The sequence below is a fragment of the Melospiza melodia genome, chromosome 1 (genome assembly GCF_035770615.1).
Source record: "Melospiza melodia melodia isolate bMelMel2 chromosome 1, bMelMel2.pri, whole genome shotgun sequence".
Lineage (NCBI taxonomy): Eukaryota > Metazoa > Chordata > Aves > Passeriformes > Passerellidae > Melospiza > Melospiza melodia.
In genome coordinates, this window is record NC_086194.1 from 145,258,331 (window position 1) to 145,274,866 (window position 16,536).

A 16,536-nucleotide genomic window follows, 5' to 3' on the forward strand; every position below is an offset into this window, starting at 1 on the left:
GTAAGAAACAGGAAAAAAAGCAGAAGAATATTCCCAGGATTTAAAAGATCTGGAATGATCAATGAGAAAAGAGGAAAATTTACTTAGTATAATTAATACTACAGACATTTTTCTGCATAACGTTTTTTCTGCAACTTTTCTCTGCATAACTACAGTGTAAAAAGCATGGCTGCAGTTTTTCCTTGCTGTATATGGTACTTAGAGATAAATCATTTATGGCTCGTGGCTACACTTCAGTGAAACTGATGACATGAAAGTCTGTAGACTTGGGATGAGGCAGTATTTATAATAAAAAAGATCCACCGAGTGAAAGGAATACTAAAATAGTTTCCATTATAATACTGTATCTTCTGATGCTTTTTCATGTTACTATGCTTTAGGAATGTGTGTGATTATCACTAGGTATAAGAATCATGAATCATTCAGACTCCCAAGGATGCCCTTGAAGATGAGTCTCAAATGCAGACACTTGAGAGTTCCTAGATTACCTGCTGGAGCTGGAGAGACTGATTCAAGGTCTTACACTGATAAATTATCAGTTTTCCTGAAATGGCAGAGGTCAGTTGGAGTTACTCTGGTACAAACTGAGGGTAGTCCAATGTACTGTGCTTAACCACCACCTGGTTTTAAAAGCAGATGAGGAAATGCTTGGGTTTGGTTATTTGTTTTGGGTTTTTGTGTGGTTTTTTTTGGTTGTTATTGTTTGCTTGGGGCTTGTTTTTGTTTTTAAATAGATGTGTCACTTAGCTGTTCATTTATTTAATTTAGTATCTGTAGAAGTTCACATTCTCACCAGAATTATCATCACCTAAAACTATTACATTCAGAATAGATATCAAGAAAGACTTGGTCATCCACAAGTAGGAGTAGCATCCAAAGAAGAGATATTCCTATTTGTAGGGATGAGTAGAAATTTCATATCAGAGATACACGCTGTTCTTTGAAGGGAGAAATAGAACACAGAGCCTTTCAGTTAACAGATACCTGTTGTATGGTGTCACTGCAAATCTCTCAGACTTCAAAAAATTAAAAATTACTTTGAAATATCAGAGTGAGTTTTCAATTACTCTGAACAGATGGCTTAAGGGGAAAGATGCAAATTTTACTGCTGACATTAAAGTAAAAAAATTAACTGATCTGACTCTGGAAAGGAGTAAACAAAATTTTCTTTTCATTTAATTTTGAAATATAAGCTAAACATTCTTCTTAAATTACTATCAAAATGCAATAGGAGCAAATAAAAAACTGATTTGGTTGTGCATATTTCTGTGAGTGCCTCAGTACCGAGAGTGTGAAAAATGGAGCCTTAGAAAAATCAGTGATCAATCTTTCTTCCCCCGTCCTTTACTGGTGTTATTCCTTCAGTGTTACCATAGAAGTCAATGGAAATTTAGCCACAGATTTCAAATGGAATACATTGAGCTCTCTGTGTTATAACAAAGAAAGAGATGTTGAAATTTCAGAAGTTACTTTTGCCTTCCAAAATACTCTATTTACCTGGCCTTGTGTCTAAGCCTACTATATAGGAAAAACTCCTATTTAAACCAGCTATTTATTGGTTACAGTGAAGTCTTTTAAAAGATATCTCACAATAATGTATTTTTCCCTTTTTTTTAATAAGGGAAAAATATTATATATAACATATGTATTATTACATATAACATATATAAACATATATATGTATATATAATTTTTTTCTATTCTCTTGAGAGAGAGAAAAACTTCAAACATTACAACTATATTGACTCCATTGTGCTTACTTTTGCCAGTTAATTTCTTGTCCAAATCTCACTGAAGACAATGGTTTTACAGAAACTGTGAGTTTCTTAAGGAAGACGACTTGGAATATACAAAGATAAGCTTCTAAGAATAGGTTTCCCACTCCAAGAGGCGGTAGCTGTTTAACGCAGCTCCCGTGGGTCGGGATAGTGGGTCTGTGTGGTATATTGCGCATTGAATATTGACATTCCCAGCGCGCGCCCGAACGCCGCTGCCCCGCCCCCCGCGCTCGGCGCTGCGGAGCCATTGCCGGGGAGGTTCCTGCCATCTAGCGGCACCCGGACAGACGGACACACGGCGACACCGGCACCGGACAGACTCGCACAGACAGCCAGGCTGGAGAAGACCTCTGAGACCATCGAGTCCCACCTGGGGCCAAACACCACCCTGTCCACTACGACACAGCACCAAGGGGCACGTCCTGTCTTTCCTTAAAAAGGATGGGAACTCCACCACCTCTCTGGGCAGCCCATTCCCATTCCAGTTCTTGAAGAATTTCTTCCTAATGCGCAGCCTGAACCTTCCCTGGTGCAGCTTAGGACTATGGCCCCTTGTCCTGGTGCTACTGGCCTGGGAGAAGAGGCCGATCCTCGGCTACACCCTCTTTTCAGGGAGTTGTAGAAAGTGGTCAGGTCACCCCTGAGCCTCCTCTTCTCCAGGCTTGATTCCAGGGCTGGCAAGCAGCACCGGGACATAACCAGTCATCAACCAAAACCAAAACGTGTTCACTTCCAGCAGCAGTCCTCTTGCAAATCTCTTTCCTCTTTGATGTATTGCAAAATATTGCCTCTAATTTATCTTAGCTGATCCAATTTATCTTTAGCTGATCCTTATCTTCCTTCCCTCTCTACTCCACTCTTGTGAAAACCCACCTGGAGTGCTGCCCCCAGCTCTGGGGTGCTCAGCACACGAAGGACCTGTTGGAGTACATCGACCTGTTGGAGCAGGTGCAGAGAAGGACCATGAACATGATCAGAGGGACGGAGCTCCCCTCCTACAAGGAAAGCCTGAGAGGGTCATGGCTTTTCATTCTGGAGGAAATAAGTCTCTGGGGGAGACCTTGCTGTTCCCTTCCAGCACCAAAGGGAGCCTACAAGAAAACTGAAGAAGGACTTTTTACAAGAGCATGTCATGAGAGGACAAGGGGAACGGCTTCAAACCGGCAGAGAGTAAGTTTAGATTAGGTTATTAGGAATAAATGATTTGCTCTGAGGATGGTGAAACACTGTGTGAAAAACACCAATCACTTGTTTTTAGAATTTTAAAAGTTTAATAGTAATAAAATGGTTATAAAAATAGTAACATAATTAGAGTAATAAAAATCTGGACAATTAGGATTTAGGACAATACAAGACACTAAAAAACAAAGAGTTACAGACAGTCCAGGTACCTCTTTCTGCGCAGCATAAGCCCAAAAAAGGACACAGGTTAACAGAGGATTAACCCTTAAAAGCCTGTTGCATATTCATACATCTCATATGTGATGCATAACTCCCATTCAAACACAGGATTCTGTCTGGTCAGTGTCAACTTCTTCCTCTTAATCCTGATGGTGTCTTCAGGACTAAGCAAGGCAGGAAGTTCATTTCTTCTGATAAGAGAGCAATAAATTCTTTGTCTCTGAAAGTTTTTGGTGTCCTGTGGCTGCTATCTCAGTGCGAGCCTCTCTTTAAAAAAAGTATCTTACACAGCATAGTTTCTATTTTACCATTATTTTATAACCTAGAACTATATTTAACACACTACTTAAGTCAATTAATGCAGCATAACTAACACATATAATATTAATTTTAATATTTGCGAAAGGCCAATCATAAAATACACATTTTTCACACACTGAAACAGTTTTTCCAGAGAAAATTGCGGATGCTTCATCCTTGGAGGTGTTCAAGGGCAGGTTGGAGGGAACTTTGAGCAACCTGGTCTAGTGAAAGGTGCCCCTGCACAGGGAGGGCGATTGGAGCTACATTTAGAAAAAAATTAAGCTCCCTTCCAGCCCAAACCAGTCTATGATTCTCTGTCACAGGAAGGAGCCCGGCCCCGAGCGCCTCGGGTTATCAAACGCGGCTCGTGGGGCCGGCAGCGGTGAAGGGAGCGCGCCTGTGGGCCTTCCGCCCCCACGGCCGTGCACGGACTACAGTTCCCAGCTGCCCTCGGAGCGGGCCGGCGCGGCCGCCGCAGCCGAGCGCCCCTGCGCGGGGGCTGCTGGGAGCTGTAGTAGGGGGCGGGGAGAAGATGGCGTCCAAGGTGAGCCTGGTGCTGCGGCCGGTGAAGAGTATCGTGGTGCGGTTCTGCCCCTTCGAGCCCAACGTGGAGAGCACCAGGTGAGGGGGCTGCGGGGGCTGCCCTTGCCCGCTCTGTCTGGGCTCCCTCTCTGCAGAAGCCCCGGCGCCCTCCGTGCGCTCTTCCTGCGGCCTTCCGGGCCGCGCGTCTCCCGGCGGGCTTTGGCGCTGGGCTATGGCACCCGGGGCCATCCTGTGCTGCTGTCCCGAGGGTCCGTGCCAAGCCGTGCACCCCTTTCACAGCTGTGTGCCCTGAGCTTCAGCAAAGCGCTCAGCCCCGCAGTGTGCTCCGAGCTCCGGCAGAGCGCCCAGCCCCGCAGTGTGTGTGCCCTGAGCTCCGGCAGAGCGCTCAGCCCCGCAGTGTGTGTGCCCCGCAGTGTGCCCTGAGCTCCGGCAGAGCGCCCAGCCCCGCAGTGTGTGTGCCCCGCAGTGTGCCCTGAGCTCCGGCAGAGCGCCCAGCCCCGCAGTGTGTGTACCCTGAGCTCCGGCAGAGCGCCCAGCCCCGCAGTGTGTGTGCCCTGAGCTCCGGCAGAGCGCCCAGCCCCGCAGTGTGTGTGCCCCGCAGTGTGCCCTGAGCTCCGGCAGAGCGCTCAGCCCCGCAGTGTGTGTACCCTGAGCTCCGGCAGAGCGCTCAGCCCCGCAGAGTGTGTGCCCCGAGCTCCGGCAGAGCGCCCAGCCCCGCAGTGTGTCCTGAGCTCCGGCAGAGCGCCCAGCCCCGCATTGTGTGTGCCCCGAGCTCCGGCAGAGCGCCCAGCCCCGCAGTGTGTGTGCCCCGCAGTGTGCCCTGAGCTCCGGCAGAGCGCCCAGCCCCGCATTGTGTGTGCCCCGAGCTCCGGCAGAGCGCCCAGCCCCGCATTGTGTGTGCCCCGCAGTGTGCCCCGAGCTCCGGCAGAGCGCTCAGCCCCGCAGTGTGTGTGCCCCGCAGTGTGTCCTGAGCTCCGGCAGAGCGCCCAGCGCCGCATTGTGTGTGCCCCGCAGTGTGTGTGCCCCGAGCTCCGGCAGAGCGCCCAGCCCCGCAGTGTGTGTGCCCCGCAGTGTGTCCTGAGCTCCGGCAGAGCGCCCAGCCCCGCAGTGTGTGTGCCCCGCCGCGGCTGATCTGTAGCGAGGGCGCAAATCCACTCCCTGTGCTGGTGACGGGCAGGCGGGGCAACAGCAGCTCCTCTATCCCGGTAATTAATCGCTGGAGACATTTAAGAGATTGTGCCTCTCCGGCGATGTTCTGGACAGCAAACAATTCTAAACAATTCCAAAATGCCGTTTTTCAATGACTTTACAGGCGCACCTACTTTTAAAATGAATTTAGTAACACGGCTTAACTTAGAATATCTTTAAACTGCCAGAATAGCAGCTTAAAGTAGCTGTCACGCATTTCAGAAATCAACAGGAGACCAAAGATGTCATATAAATAAATGCTGTCTCAAACCCAAACAAGAAAACATTGGCAAGCAAATGATGCAGAAAGAAAAATGAAAATGCCTTTGCTGTTAATTTTTTTTATTATTGTTACTAATCTAGCTAAGAGAAACACAGAAAGTATATACACTGAAGTTTTATGAAGTTCTTTGGTGTGCTTTTTAACGTGTTAGTATATAAGGAATATATACTGAATTTGGATTTTTGGAGTTTAAGAGTGATTCTCTTATAAGAAGTACCTGTCTGAAGTTAAGTCCAAATCCTATTTTGTTTATATGTTGTTGCCTAGCAATATTGAGATGTGCAAATTAATTTTAGAAGTATGTTTAATTTCTGTCTACAACATACTTAATATATTTTTAATATATTTTCAGAAAATTTCTCCAAAGAATTTACCATAAAAAAATCCAAGCTACTAATACAAACTGTGAAGTGACTGCTGATGTGAGACATGATGGATCTGAACCAGTTGTAGATGTTACATTTGGTAAGGAGCTTGTTTCTAAAGAAACAAAACCCCTGGGTTTGTGTTGTTACAATGTTATTGTATTCTTTTTTTTATAATTGCCTTTTTTTTTTGCTCTGGTTCATAACTAGATGTTGAACAGCTCAGAGGAAAAAAGAAAGAGGGTATCACTAACAGCCTGATATGTCTCTACTGTTGTTAGATCTAATGGATCTTAGATCCAACAACTCACAACACTGGAGCTGAGTGTACTTCTCTAGTGATGTACTTATAACCTTGCAGTCAGGCACAGTTCCAGGAAGGTAAATTTAGCTCTGTTTTTATATAATAATCTGTTTACTTTCCATAATTTTTTTTTATGTTACCTGTGGTGGAGGCATCTCAGTCTTGAGAAGAGAAAGTTGAATACCTTTAGTTGCTTATGCAACTGAGTAGCTGTAATCTGAAGGAGCTGCTCAGCTGGGTGAGGCTCTGCATGTGCAGATGGACCTGCAGAACGAGGTCAACTATGTACAACAAATTTCTGGCTTTCCTTTGAGGGTATAGGGAGCGGGCAGGGAATTGGTGGTGGAGATTTCATCAGTTCTGGAAGCGTCCCAGATTCCAGGCTGTGAACAGATGGCTCTAATCTGCTTTTGTCCTTTTCTCTGGCTGCATCTTCTTTCCTGCTGTGCTGTAATGGACCAATATGCCATGTAGCCCATTAAAGTTTTCATTAATATTGATTTCTGCTACCCTCTTATGTTTAAACTTCCATATTTTTAGTGAATTGGTGGAAATATCAAAAGTGTTGAATGGTCTTTGTTTTGCTTAGGAAAGAAACTATTGCAGTGTTAACCTTGCTTGTCTGTCTCTCCCCTATGCCTCTGTCTTTCTCATCCTTGTGATGTATTAAGACTAAAGCAGTAAAGCTCTATGTTTTTTCACAGTGTAAACCCAAACCAGTTTATCTCATTAATGCCAAGACACCTCTAAACTCTTCATATTCTAAAAGCTGATTTTTCTCCAGTGAAGTGTTTGTAGCCCTTGTAGTTGGCAAAAATGAGGCTGGAATGTGGATGCCAGGCATTGTATTTCATTATATGGGTCTGGCTGTTGGTTTTTTATTTGCAAATCTTGCAAAATAATTAACTTGAGTAATATTCACCTTCTACTGCTCCCTGCCTGTTTTAAAATAAATTCTTTCAGAATTCTAGAAATCCTCGTGCTTCCTATTTTTTTACATTATAACCACAAGATTGTGTGAACCAATTTGTTGTTTTGACTGAAGAAGCATGTTAAATGGACCACTGACAACAGGCTACTAAAATGCTTAGCCATGTGTGGAAATTGTGCCTTCCAATGCCTTACTTGCCTTTTGTGAGGTGACTTTGGGGGCAGAGTATGAGCCATTCTTATCAAATGTGTTCTTACTGTAGGCATACCTAGACAAATGCTTGGGATTTTTCAATAACGCAATGCAGAAGTGACAATTAAATGCATATTGTGTGCATATTATGTTTGGCAGTGGTGCACAGTCAGGTTCCTTGGTAGCTGGAGCACTTTCTAATCAGACAAGGTGAACTGTAGTTGGATTTATATGTATAAAACAACTGCACACCAGAGGATTTGTTACTTTGTGACTTCTCAAGGTTTTCTTCATTTGCAGCTGATGGAGATCGACTGATAATGAAGGGAGCCCACTTGACCGCAGGGGAAATGTTAACAGCATTGGCTTCCAGATGTAATGCAAAAGACCTGAAGGAAGAACAGAAAAGCAAGAAGAAGAATCCCTGAAGAATGGAAAACCAGCTGTGTTTGCATTGAAATGTGTTAGAAACAGCAGGTTGCACAGAAGGCTTTTTCCTATGCAACAAAATCTGAGAGATGGCCAAAAGACTTTAAATGTTCCCTGCCTTCCCTTGAAGGAGGACATACAGATCAACAGATCTTGCAGCAGTGGGTCAGAGTGGCATAAGATGCAGGAATGCATCTTTCTAAGCAGCTGCATGTTGGACTAATATCACATGTATTTGCATTTCAGTGTGAATAATGCACATCAGCTATTAAATTAATACTGCAATGAAGCCAGATCTCTTTGGACTTTATTTCCTACAAAATTTCTATAAGGCAGAACATTTTTAGAGTGGTTATTATTATTGTTTGAAGGCTATTTATTACATTTGAAGAGAACTTACTGACTTAGCTGAGGGACTGAAAATATAGAGTGGTTTTTGTACTACTTTGTTTATAATACATCTGTTGCTAAGTCCCTACCATTTTCTTCCTCTTTTTTTGAAGGAAGTGGGAAATTTGCTAAATGTAAATTTAGCTCAGCTATTAAAGTAACAAGGTTATGGGTCTGTCAACACACAGTAGAGTTACTCATCCTGCATAAAAGTAACTAAGTTTAGCTCAAGTTAGTGTTTTTGGTAATTGGAGAAAAGGGCTATCTTTGAAGTTCAGTTTTGTAGTGGTTTTGTAACTCTTGGGATATTTCATTAACTATTTTGGAAAGATCAAAGGCAGAGCTTTATTTGGTGTTTATAGTCCCATGTCCAACCCTATTATTTATTAAAGTAACTGCTTAGGTGTCCCATCTGTGTTGCAAACCCTCATCTGTGGGTTTGGAAGGGTCGATCTCTCCTCAGGCTGTGCAGGTGAAGGTGTCAGCTCCTCATGTGTTTCATGTGCATCAGTTTTGTTCATAATAAAAATGTAGTTCCAGTTTTGAGAATTGCAGGTGTGGTACTCTTGAGAGGCTTTACTTCTAACTTTTTATAATCAGATGCCTGATTTCTCTAAAACTAGTACATGTATTTCCAAAGTTGGCAGCAGATTTAGCACACAAATCTGAAACTAGTTTCACTTTACTTTTGCCAAGATTATTAAATGGACACAGTCCATTCTGAAAGCAAGGTGGTTCTAAATAGCACTGTCAAGGTAATTATTTGCAAGTTCTTCATTAGAATGTTGAAGTCAAGGTGATGTCTTGTGTTGGAGAAGGAGAGCTGTGCTAAAGACATTGGGTGTTTCCCATGTGTTTGCAATAAACAGAAGAGTGTGAGATAAGATGATTCAATGAAATTGGGACATGGGAACAGGAGATGTGAACAAATTTGTCTGGGATAAATACCTTCTGTGCACTGGAACCCTTTATTAGGCCACCAGCTCTTCAGAGTGCTGAGCTGCTAAACCTGCTACTGAGCTCCATTACAGCAGAGGGTTTATGAGAGCACTTGGAACAGAGAGGATTTTAAATCCTGTCAAGCTAGAGGAGTACCACAGAAGATGACCAAATTGAAAAAAGAATGTTCAAGGAGAGATTGTTTTGTTGTTTTATTTTGTTTTGTTTTTCCCACAGTTTAGAATAATATCAAATACCATGACTTTATCTGAAAAAGCTTTGCAGGAAAAGTGAGAATTGTTCAAGTGGAAGACCTCTGCACAATTATTGTTCCTCTGGTTAATCGTGTATTCATATGCACAAAAGCCTTCTTACTGTAACACATCAATGATTCTTGAAGGTTTTTTTCTTTCTTTGACAGTCTGTACATTAGTGTACAAAACTTACGTTTTAATTTGAATTGCCTATATCCATCTTAAATAGCCATCTATAAGTGTTCAAAAAGTCAAACAGAAGTACAGTAATTAATAATTAATTATTAATAATAACTAAGTTTCTATAGTATTTATTTTGGCCCAAGATTGGGGCTTATATTTATGAATAGAAAAAGGGAAAAATGAAGACCCTAGCTAGATTTTTATCATCAAAATGAATCCCTTCTGTTGTCGAAGAAAGGCAGTTTATTTTTTTATTTTACTAGCATGGATTGCTCTGTAAAAACACACACCTTTTAATCCACACATCCCCAACCTTCCTGCTTAGGTTAGGCCAAAGGCCTGCCACGTTGCCATTGAGAGATCACTGACAATTCAGGGGATGAGGTGTAGGCTGGTGCTGCTTTTGAGGGATCACCAGCAATTCAGGGGATGAGGTGTAGGCTGGTGCTGCTTTTGCTGTGGGTGCTGGGAGCTGCAGTTTGCAGTGAGAAAGCTCTGATACCTTCTGTGCATGAAAAGGAAGTAATGACTGGGTTTTTAATATGCAACGTGTAAAGCAAAACCTACAGGATAGAAAAATCAAGCTAAAAATGTGCATACTCGAGACTACAAGATACTGGAGTGATATAAACAAGCAAGATGAGCAAGAAGGCACTCCTCTGATGATTATTATGCTAATATGTAGAAAATTTCTCTCCCTGTATCGTGGAGATAAAGGTAGGAATTTATTTTTCAAGTACGTTAAAGATAATCTGTAATGACTTTCTTCCCTGAGCATTTAGATAGCTTTGCTGCAAGCTGCTGCTGCACTCCCAGCTCCTGCTGCTGATTGCCTGGAACAAAGCTCTGACAGCTCCTGACATGCACAGGCCAGCACTGGGGATGTACAGGGTATTAAGGTCACTCAAGCACAACAAAGCGTGTCTGGGTGAGCACTGACTTTGCATGTTGTTATTTTTTAGCCCGCTAATCTTGATTATTGTATCCCACCAAAAATGTGGGTGCTTGACCGACTATAAAAGGAACTGGAACAGACCCTAAAAAACTAGGATTGCCTACATGCAAATAGCATGGCCACATAGGATGTCTGATAGCAGGTGATGACATGAAAATGGCTAAATCTCTAATGCCTGGAGATTTAGCAATTATTGGAATAATCTTAGATATTTTCATTGTACAAATACCCATTTTTTAGATGTTCTTATCAATGCATAGGGAAAATAGTCTTGAAATGGATGAATATGCCATTCAGATAACACAACCTTTCTGAAGTATTCCCTTTTTAAGTATCTGCAGCACTGGTTTTAGAAAAAGATAATGGTATTTTTATTAAAGATTTCAACTAGGAGCCGCAGTGTTAGAGAACATTGCAAGTTCTTCACCTCTGCTTGTTTGAATTTTAAATGACCAAGGAGTTTATGTGGTATAAAGAAGCCAGAAAAACCCTTCAAAAGTGGAATATCCTGGGACTGTGTTCAACAGTTCTCAAGATGCTTGTTCTCAAATGTATCTCCTACACATGTATACACTCCTTACAGTTTTAAGAATTGCTGGCTCACTGCCCACCTCAAACTCCATGTGCAACCAGTTTCCCTGGATGCAGGCCCTGCCTTTCCACTGAGTGGCTTGGAGTCCCATTGAGACCAACATATTGCCTATCAGTGATGCCTCTTCTCCATGCACTTCTCTGCCTTCTCCATCTCCTGGCCTAATAGTCTTTTTCCTCACTGGTATTGTTTGATCTCATCCAGGCTCCCCTTTTCCCCTTGGAAGGTCTGAGTCACTCCTCTGAGCCCTTTTTGTTGTCTGCTAAGAGCATGGAGAGGCTTCAAGCAGCCAAGGTACTCTGCTGCTGGTAGACCACTCCATGTTCTCTGCTTCCTGCTCAGCCTTGCTCTGTAAGCTGGTAACTGTTGGGATGGAGCAGCATGAACAGCTAGAGGTGGTATTTGGCTTCTGATTAACTTAACAAAAAATGGTCTTTGCACTGAGCTGGTTTTCTCAGGATTTTACAAAACTAAGGATGCAGCTAGGGACAGATGTTAGGGGTGTGAAGGGAAAGGAGCTGCTGACCTGTTTTGATCATGACTCCTGAAGTTCCAAAGTGGCACTTGAAAGCAGAATTAAGGCAAGCCTAGATATTTTGTTTGACTTTAAGCAGTCTCCTACCTACTGGCAGTGTTAATATCAGAGGTTAATAGCACATCAAAGGAGATCTTTGCATTGTGCTTCACTGGAAGAGATGAGTTTGACTTGTTTCCATACGAATTAATGTTTCTTTTAAGGCAAAATAGCTGGAAAAGTGGACAAGCATGTTTGTGAAGGGAATGCTTGGTCAATAGGAGCAAACCTGGGAAAGAGCAAACCTTACTGGACAGATTTTCACAATTCAGACTGACAATCCCTGCAGGAAGTTCAGAGGACAGGTAGGAGGCAAAGCAGCACATTCCTTCCTTACTCAGGTGCTACTGCTCTGTTTCTTTTTCTTTTCTTTCTCTGAACCCTGCCCCCTTTTTCAACACGGAGTCAAAGACCAGCCTTACTGTAAAAATAACATGGTTGGCATTCAAAGCCAGCAAGTTTGTCCTCTCTTACACAGTTCTTGCATGAATGCATGGAATTGTCTTTTCACTATTGGGGAATCTGAGTGGTTCAAGTTACTTGCATGAATAAAAGAAAAAAAAAATATTTTCATGGAGTTTTAAAAGTATCTTTATAGATTAAGATTTATAGGACTTGACTTCAAAATCCACTGCTCAAGTGAATTTCAGAGTATTTACTGGGAATGAGAAATTTAAGGATCAGGTGGTTACTTCTTTCTTTCAAACAGCTAGATCAGTATCAAGCACATGAAAGAAAAGGTGGCAGTCAGTACCCAAAGCTTTTGGCAGAAACATAGGAACAAATTAGAGAACTGCAGTATAATTTCCTACTTCCTCACAGATTTTCTCTGGTCTGGTTGCTAGATATATAATACCAAATCTTGAGATGGAATCAGGGATGTAAACCCAAATAGCGTGAGACTTTTCAAGTCTAGAAGAGCAAGCAGGAAAATACCTGCTTGTCCTGCATGGTAGCTTGAGATGCCAGAGGCAAGAATTTTCTTAGAAGACTTTTGAACACAAGTCATTTAGTCAACCCTTTTTGCAAACTTAGCATGTTGGCAATGGGAATGTGTTAATAGTAAAAACTAGCTTTAGCTTCCAAAGAGTTTTCCCCAATGTTGTTCTACAGTCCATGAAAAAGGAGGTCTTGAAAGGTGAGTCAGAAGTGGAAGCTAAAACACAGAGCAGCAGCCCAGAGAGCCTGTCTCTTCCCACTGTGTGCAGGTGTGAGAAGGCTTGTGCTGTTTGGTGAAAAGGAACCCCCATCAACTGTGCCTCAGGTGTTTTACACCTTTTAGCCCAGGATAAAGCCCTTTGGGAGCCCTGGCCAGGAAGACAGCCTACACGTATTCCTAGCACCCTACTACATGATTTTGGCCAACAGGAAGAGGAGCAATTGCAGCCCCTCTCCAGCTTTCCAGCCCCTCTCCAGCTTTCCTGGGAAAAGTGTTGGTATCCACATCACAATGAGAAGACCCTTCCTCTGCAGAGTGTGTCAGGCTCTGTCCTTCAAATTTCTGTACTATGATGCTCTCCTTTGTGATATCCTGAGAATGAGAAGTATGGTTATAGCTATAAATGAAACACTGTTTTTTCCTGAGGTTCCCTTCACAGTGCTTGATCAATATCCTCAGTAATGGAACTCTACTGATGATATGCAATCAAGGGGAAAAGCTACAGCTTTATATAACCTTTAAAATCCAGTGGGAGCATCTGTACTTTATTGATTCCAAATTTCATAATCTAGTTATTTATCATGGGTAGAAATATTTGTTTTATCATTACCTATTCCTAATAATTTTGACATTCCTTGTCCTTCCCCTTATGTCCTTATTGTTCCAGGCTGCAAAGAAAGGACAAAGTTGAAGTTTTATTTGTCTTTATTTACAGAGACATTATTTGGGATGATTTTTTTTGTACATCTGATGTTTCTAAAAACCATACCAGAGTATTTGTTTTCTGAAAGTTTCTTCTGTGAGCAGGTATTCCCTGCTAATGAACTTTTTTTTTTTATGTGGATCAAAGGCTTTTTCAGTGCTAGAACTACAGCTATGGAAGATTTGTAGTCACCCTAATATCTTTTTTAGCATTGTAACGACTATGATGATTATAAAATTCTGAAGATAAATAAAAATATTTTTATTCTTGTATGTGGATGTTTGCTGTTCAGAGTAGATACTGCTGCTAAATAAAAAGGACTTTTCAAAGCTTCTGAAGTTAGGTACAAGCTCACATATCTGCAGTCACTGTGACCTGGGCTGGATCTGACATCCAATCATTTTTTGTCGAGAATCAGGAAAATGGGTCCTGGAGTCCTCTTCCAAGTCACTGCAGGCTTCTGGAGCTTTCTCTCTCATCACTGAGGCAGGCTACACTCAGTGAGCTGTGACACCTTTGCCACAGTAAACTTTGCCCTAGAAGCATTTCCCTTTGACCTTGCTTTGAACGTGCTGCTGACAACGTGCAGGAGCTGGGCTCAGGCTGCCAGGGCGCTAATTGCATTATAGTGATGCAGTACTGCATTAGAGTAATGCAGTAATGCTCTGTGCCCCAGCAGCACCGCCGCGCCAGCACACGTGAGCCTGCCCACCCAGGACAGGCTGCCTACCCAGATCCACAGCAAGGATTCTTTGGACCCATGCTCCATGCTGGAGAGCAATATGGCTTTGTTTTGACTCAAACCCGGATGTATTGCACAAAGCTCATTGATGAAACAAAGCTATGCCCAGCTCTTCCAGCTCAGAGGCAATGAAATGCTGACACGCCGGGAGATCTTGTGCACGTTGACATACAAAGGAAAACTTGCAGGTTTGTGCGTTGTTGCTTCATAATCCGTGGCCTAGTATTGCCCAAGCAAACCTCTCTTGAGTGGCACAGCTTCCTTAGGCCAGCTTGGCAACTGCAGCACGTGTTTCATCATGCCTGCCCAGCAATGACACGGCTGGGAAGGGAAAACCACACTTGTACAACAAGGAAACAGAAACAAAACTCTGCTACATATGCAATTTTTCTCATCCATGCCTTGGGGGTGAGTAGCTATTATTCATAGACTGCTTTAACTTTTTTCCACAGCTAAGGATAGACCGAAGAGTAAAATTTTGGCAGTGATGTCCAGTTTTCCTGACAATTTTTTAAGGCTTTCTCAAGAGGTTATCTTATCTAAACGAAGACTACCACTTAGAAAAGGTGGTCTATATACACAGTGTGTCTGTATTCTAGAAGGAAAGTGAGATCCTCCCTTACACAGTAGAGCATAGCTCTATCAGATTGGGTTCCCTCCAAGTTAAACATATGGGCAGTTTAATGAGTAAAGGTCTAAGGAAAAAGTTACTCCTCCTATGGAACCAGATTAGTGATATGCTGCAGAGGAGGAGGTGGTGCTCTGCCCTGCCCAAGCAGCAGGTATTGTGACTCCAAAAGACAAAATATGGCTTAGCTTGCATGCAAGAGGTGAATCTATGGCTACGTGAAGAGAAACCTCAATCACTGCTGGCCACAGCTCCCACGTCAGATGCAGCATCACTGCCCCTGCCCCAAGGAGTAGAAGGAAGGTCTCTGTGCACATTGCCTTGCACTTGGTAATGAAGAGCTGTAATACCCTCCCGTCCGACAAGGTGCGAGGGTTTGACTACCTGAGGAAAGCATTCACCCTGGTTAGGCTCAAGCTGCCAAGGTGGTGGCTGCTCCCAAATGCAGCTACGTGCTTGCCATGCAGCTCATTTCCTCAGAAAAATTTACACTTCTCATTGTAAATTTGATGCTCCTTTTCTTGGACAATATATAGTTCACTGTGGAAATGAGCAAAACTTCAGAGAATTTATTCTGTCTGCACCGAAACAATAATACATGGCACAGGAATTCAGTGCTGTCCATAGGTAGCATGTACTTGCTGCTTCTCTTTTCATATATCTAAAGAGGAGACTACACAAACACAAAAGGTCTGATTATGATGTCAGCCTCAAACCAGGCTGGAATTGAGATTTACAGGATTGAATCCCTGTGGCTCAAGCACCTCTGGATGTCTGAACATTTTAGTTTGCCTCCTAAAGAAGGAGCCGTATTTGACAAATGTATACTGCACTGTGGAGATATGAAACAATGTAAATTTTGTAGCTCAGCTAATTGTGCCTTACCCAGAAGGATACATCTCTGGCCCCTATAGATACTTTATTTGCTACACGGAGAGTTTCAGCACTATTCTGTTTCAAAGAACTTTTGAGATGTCGCATTGATGATACCACAGCCACATCACTGGATTGAGTAATTTGCAAAACATTAGAACTTTGCAAGAATTGAGTGAGATTTTTTTTCACTGTATACTAACAATCTGCATTTCAGAAAAGAGAGATAAGAGTCTCTTTTCTTCTTGTGTCTTGTATGAACTTACATGCCTAGACCTGAAAAATTTGTGAGGAGAATAAATCAGAGCAAATCACTTGTGGGAGGATTCAAAACTGTAGCAATGTTGAGCACAGGTGGGTAACTGGATCTTCAGGTACTTCAGATCCAGGAATACTGTCTCACCACTAGATGGAAATAGTGGATTTTACATCTTCTGCTGCGTTATCAGCACTTATACCTGACTGCCATTTGCATATCGTAAGCCATCTGCAGGCAGCACTGCAGAAATGTGGATCCAAAATTATTTGCTGGTGTACATGGAGTAAAGCCAAGGCTTCTATTTCTAGAAATTGTCCCCGCTTTACAAGACTGAAGACTTCCTAATTCCTGAAGGATGATTCTGTTTGATCCCTAATCTAATGGCTTTTCATTTATCCTTTCTGTAAGCAACCGGAGAACTGCAGCATGGACGGCATGTTGATTCAACTGTCATGAATTAGTCAGTAAACATCACCCTAATTTAACATTTACTCTGAAATCTCTTACACAAGACACACACAAAATTAAATTAAAAAAAAAGTGGAAGAATGTTGAAAGTCCTGTGTTT

The 16,536-nt window shown here is 42.6% G+C and overlaps 1 protein-coding gene across 1 annotated transcript; it reads left to right on the forward strand.

Annotated features, from left to right (window-relative positions):
• Nucleotides 1–3,978: 3,978 nt before the first annotated feature.
• On the forward strand, nt 3,979–8,006 carry MRPL53 (mitochondrial ribosomal protein L53). The gene is made up of 3 exons (XM_063170889.1): nt 3,979–4,103; nt 5,849–5,961; nt 7,589–8,006. The coding sequence occupies exons 1-3, from the start codon at nt 4,015–4,017 to the stop codon at nt 7,714–7,716; spliced, it is 330 nt and encodes a 109-aa protein (XP_063026959.1). The 5' UTR covers nt 3,979–4,014; the 3' UTR covers nt 7,717–8,006.
• Nucleotides 8,007–16,536: the final 8,530 nt, after the last annotated feature.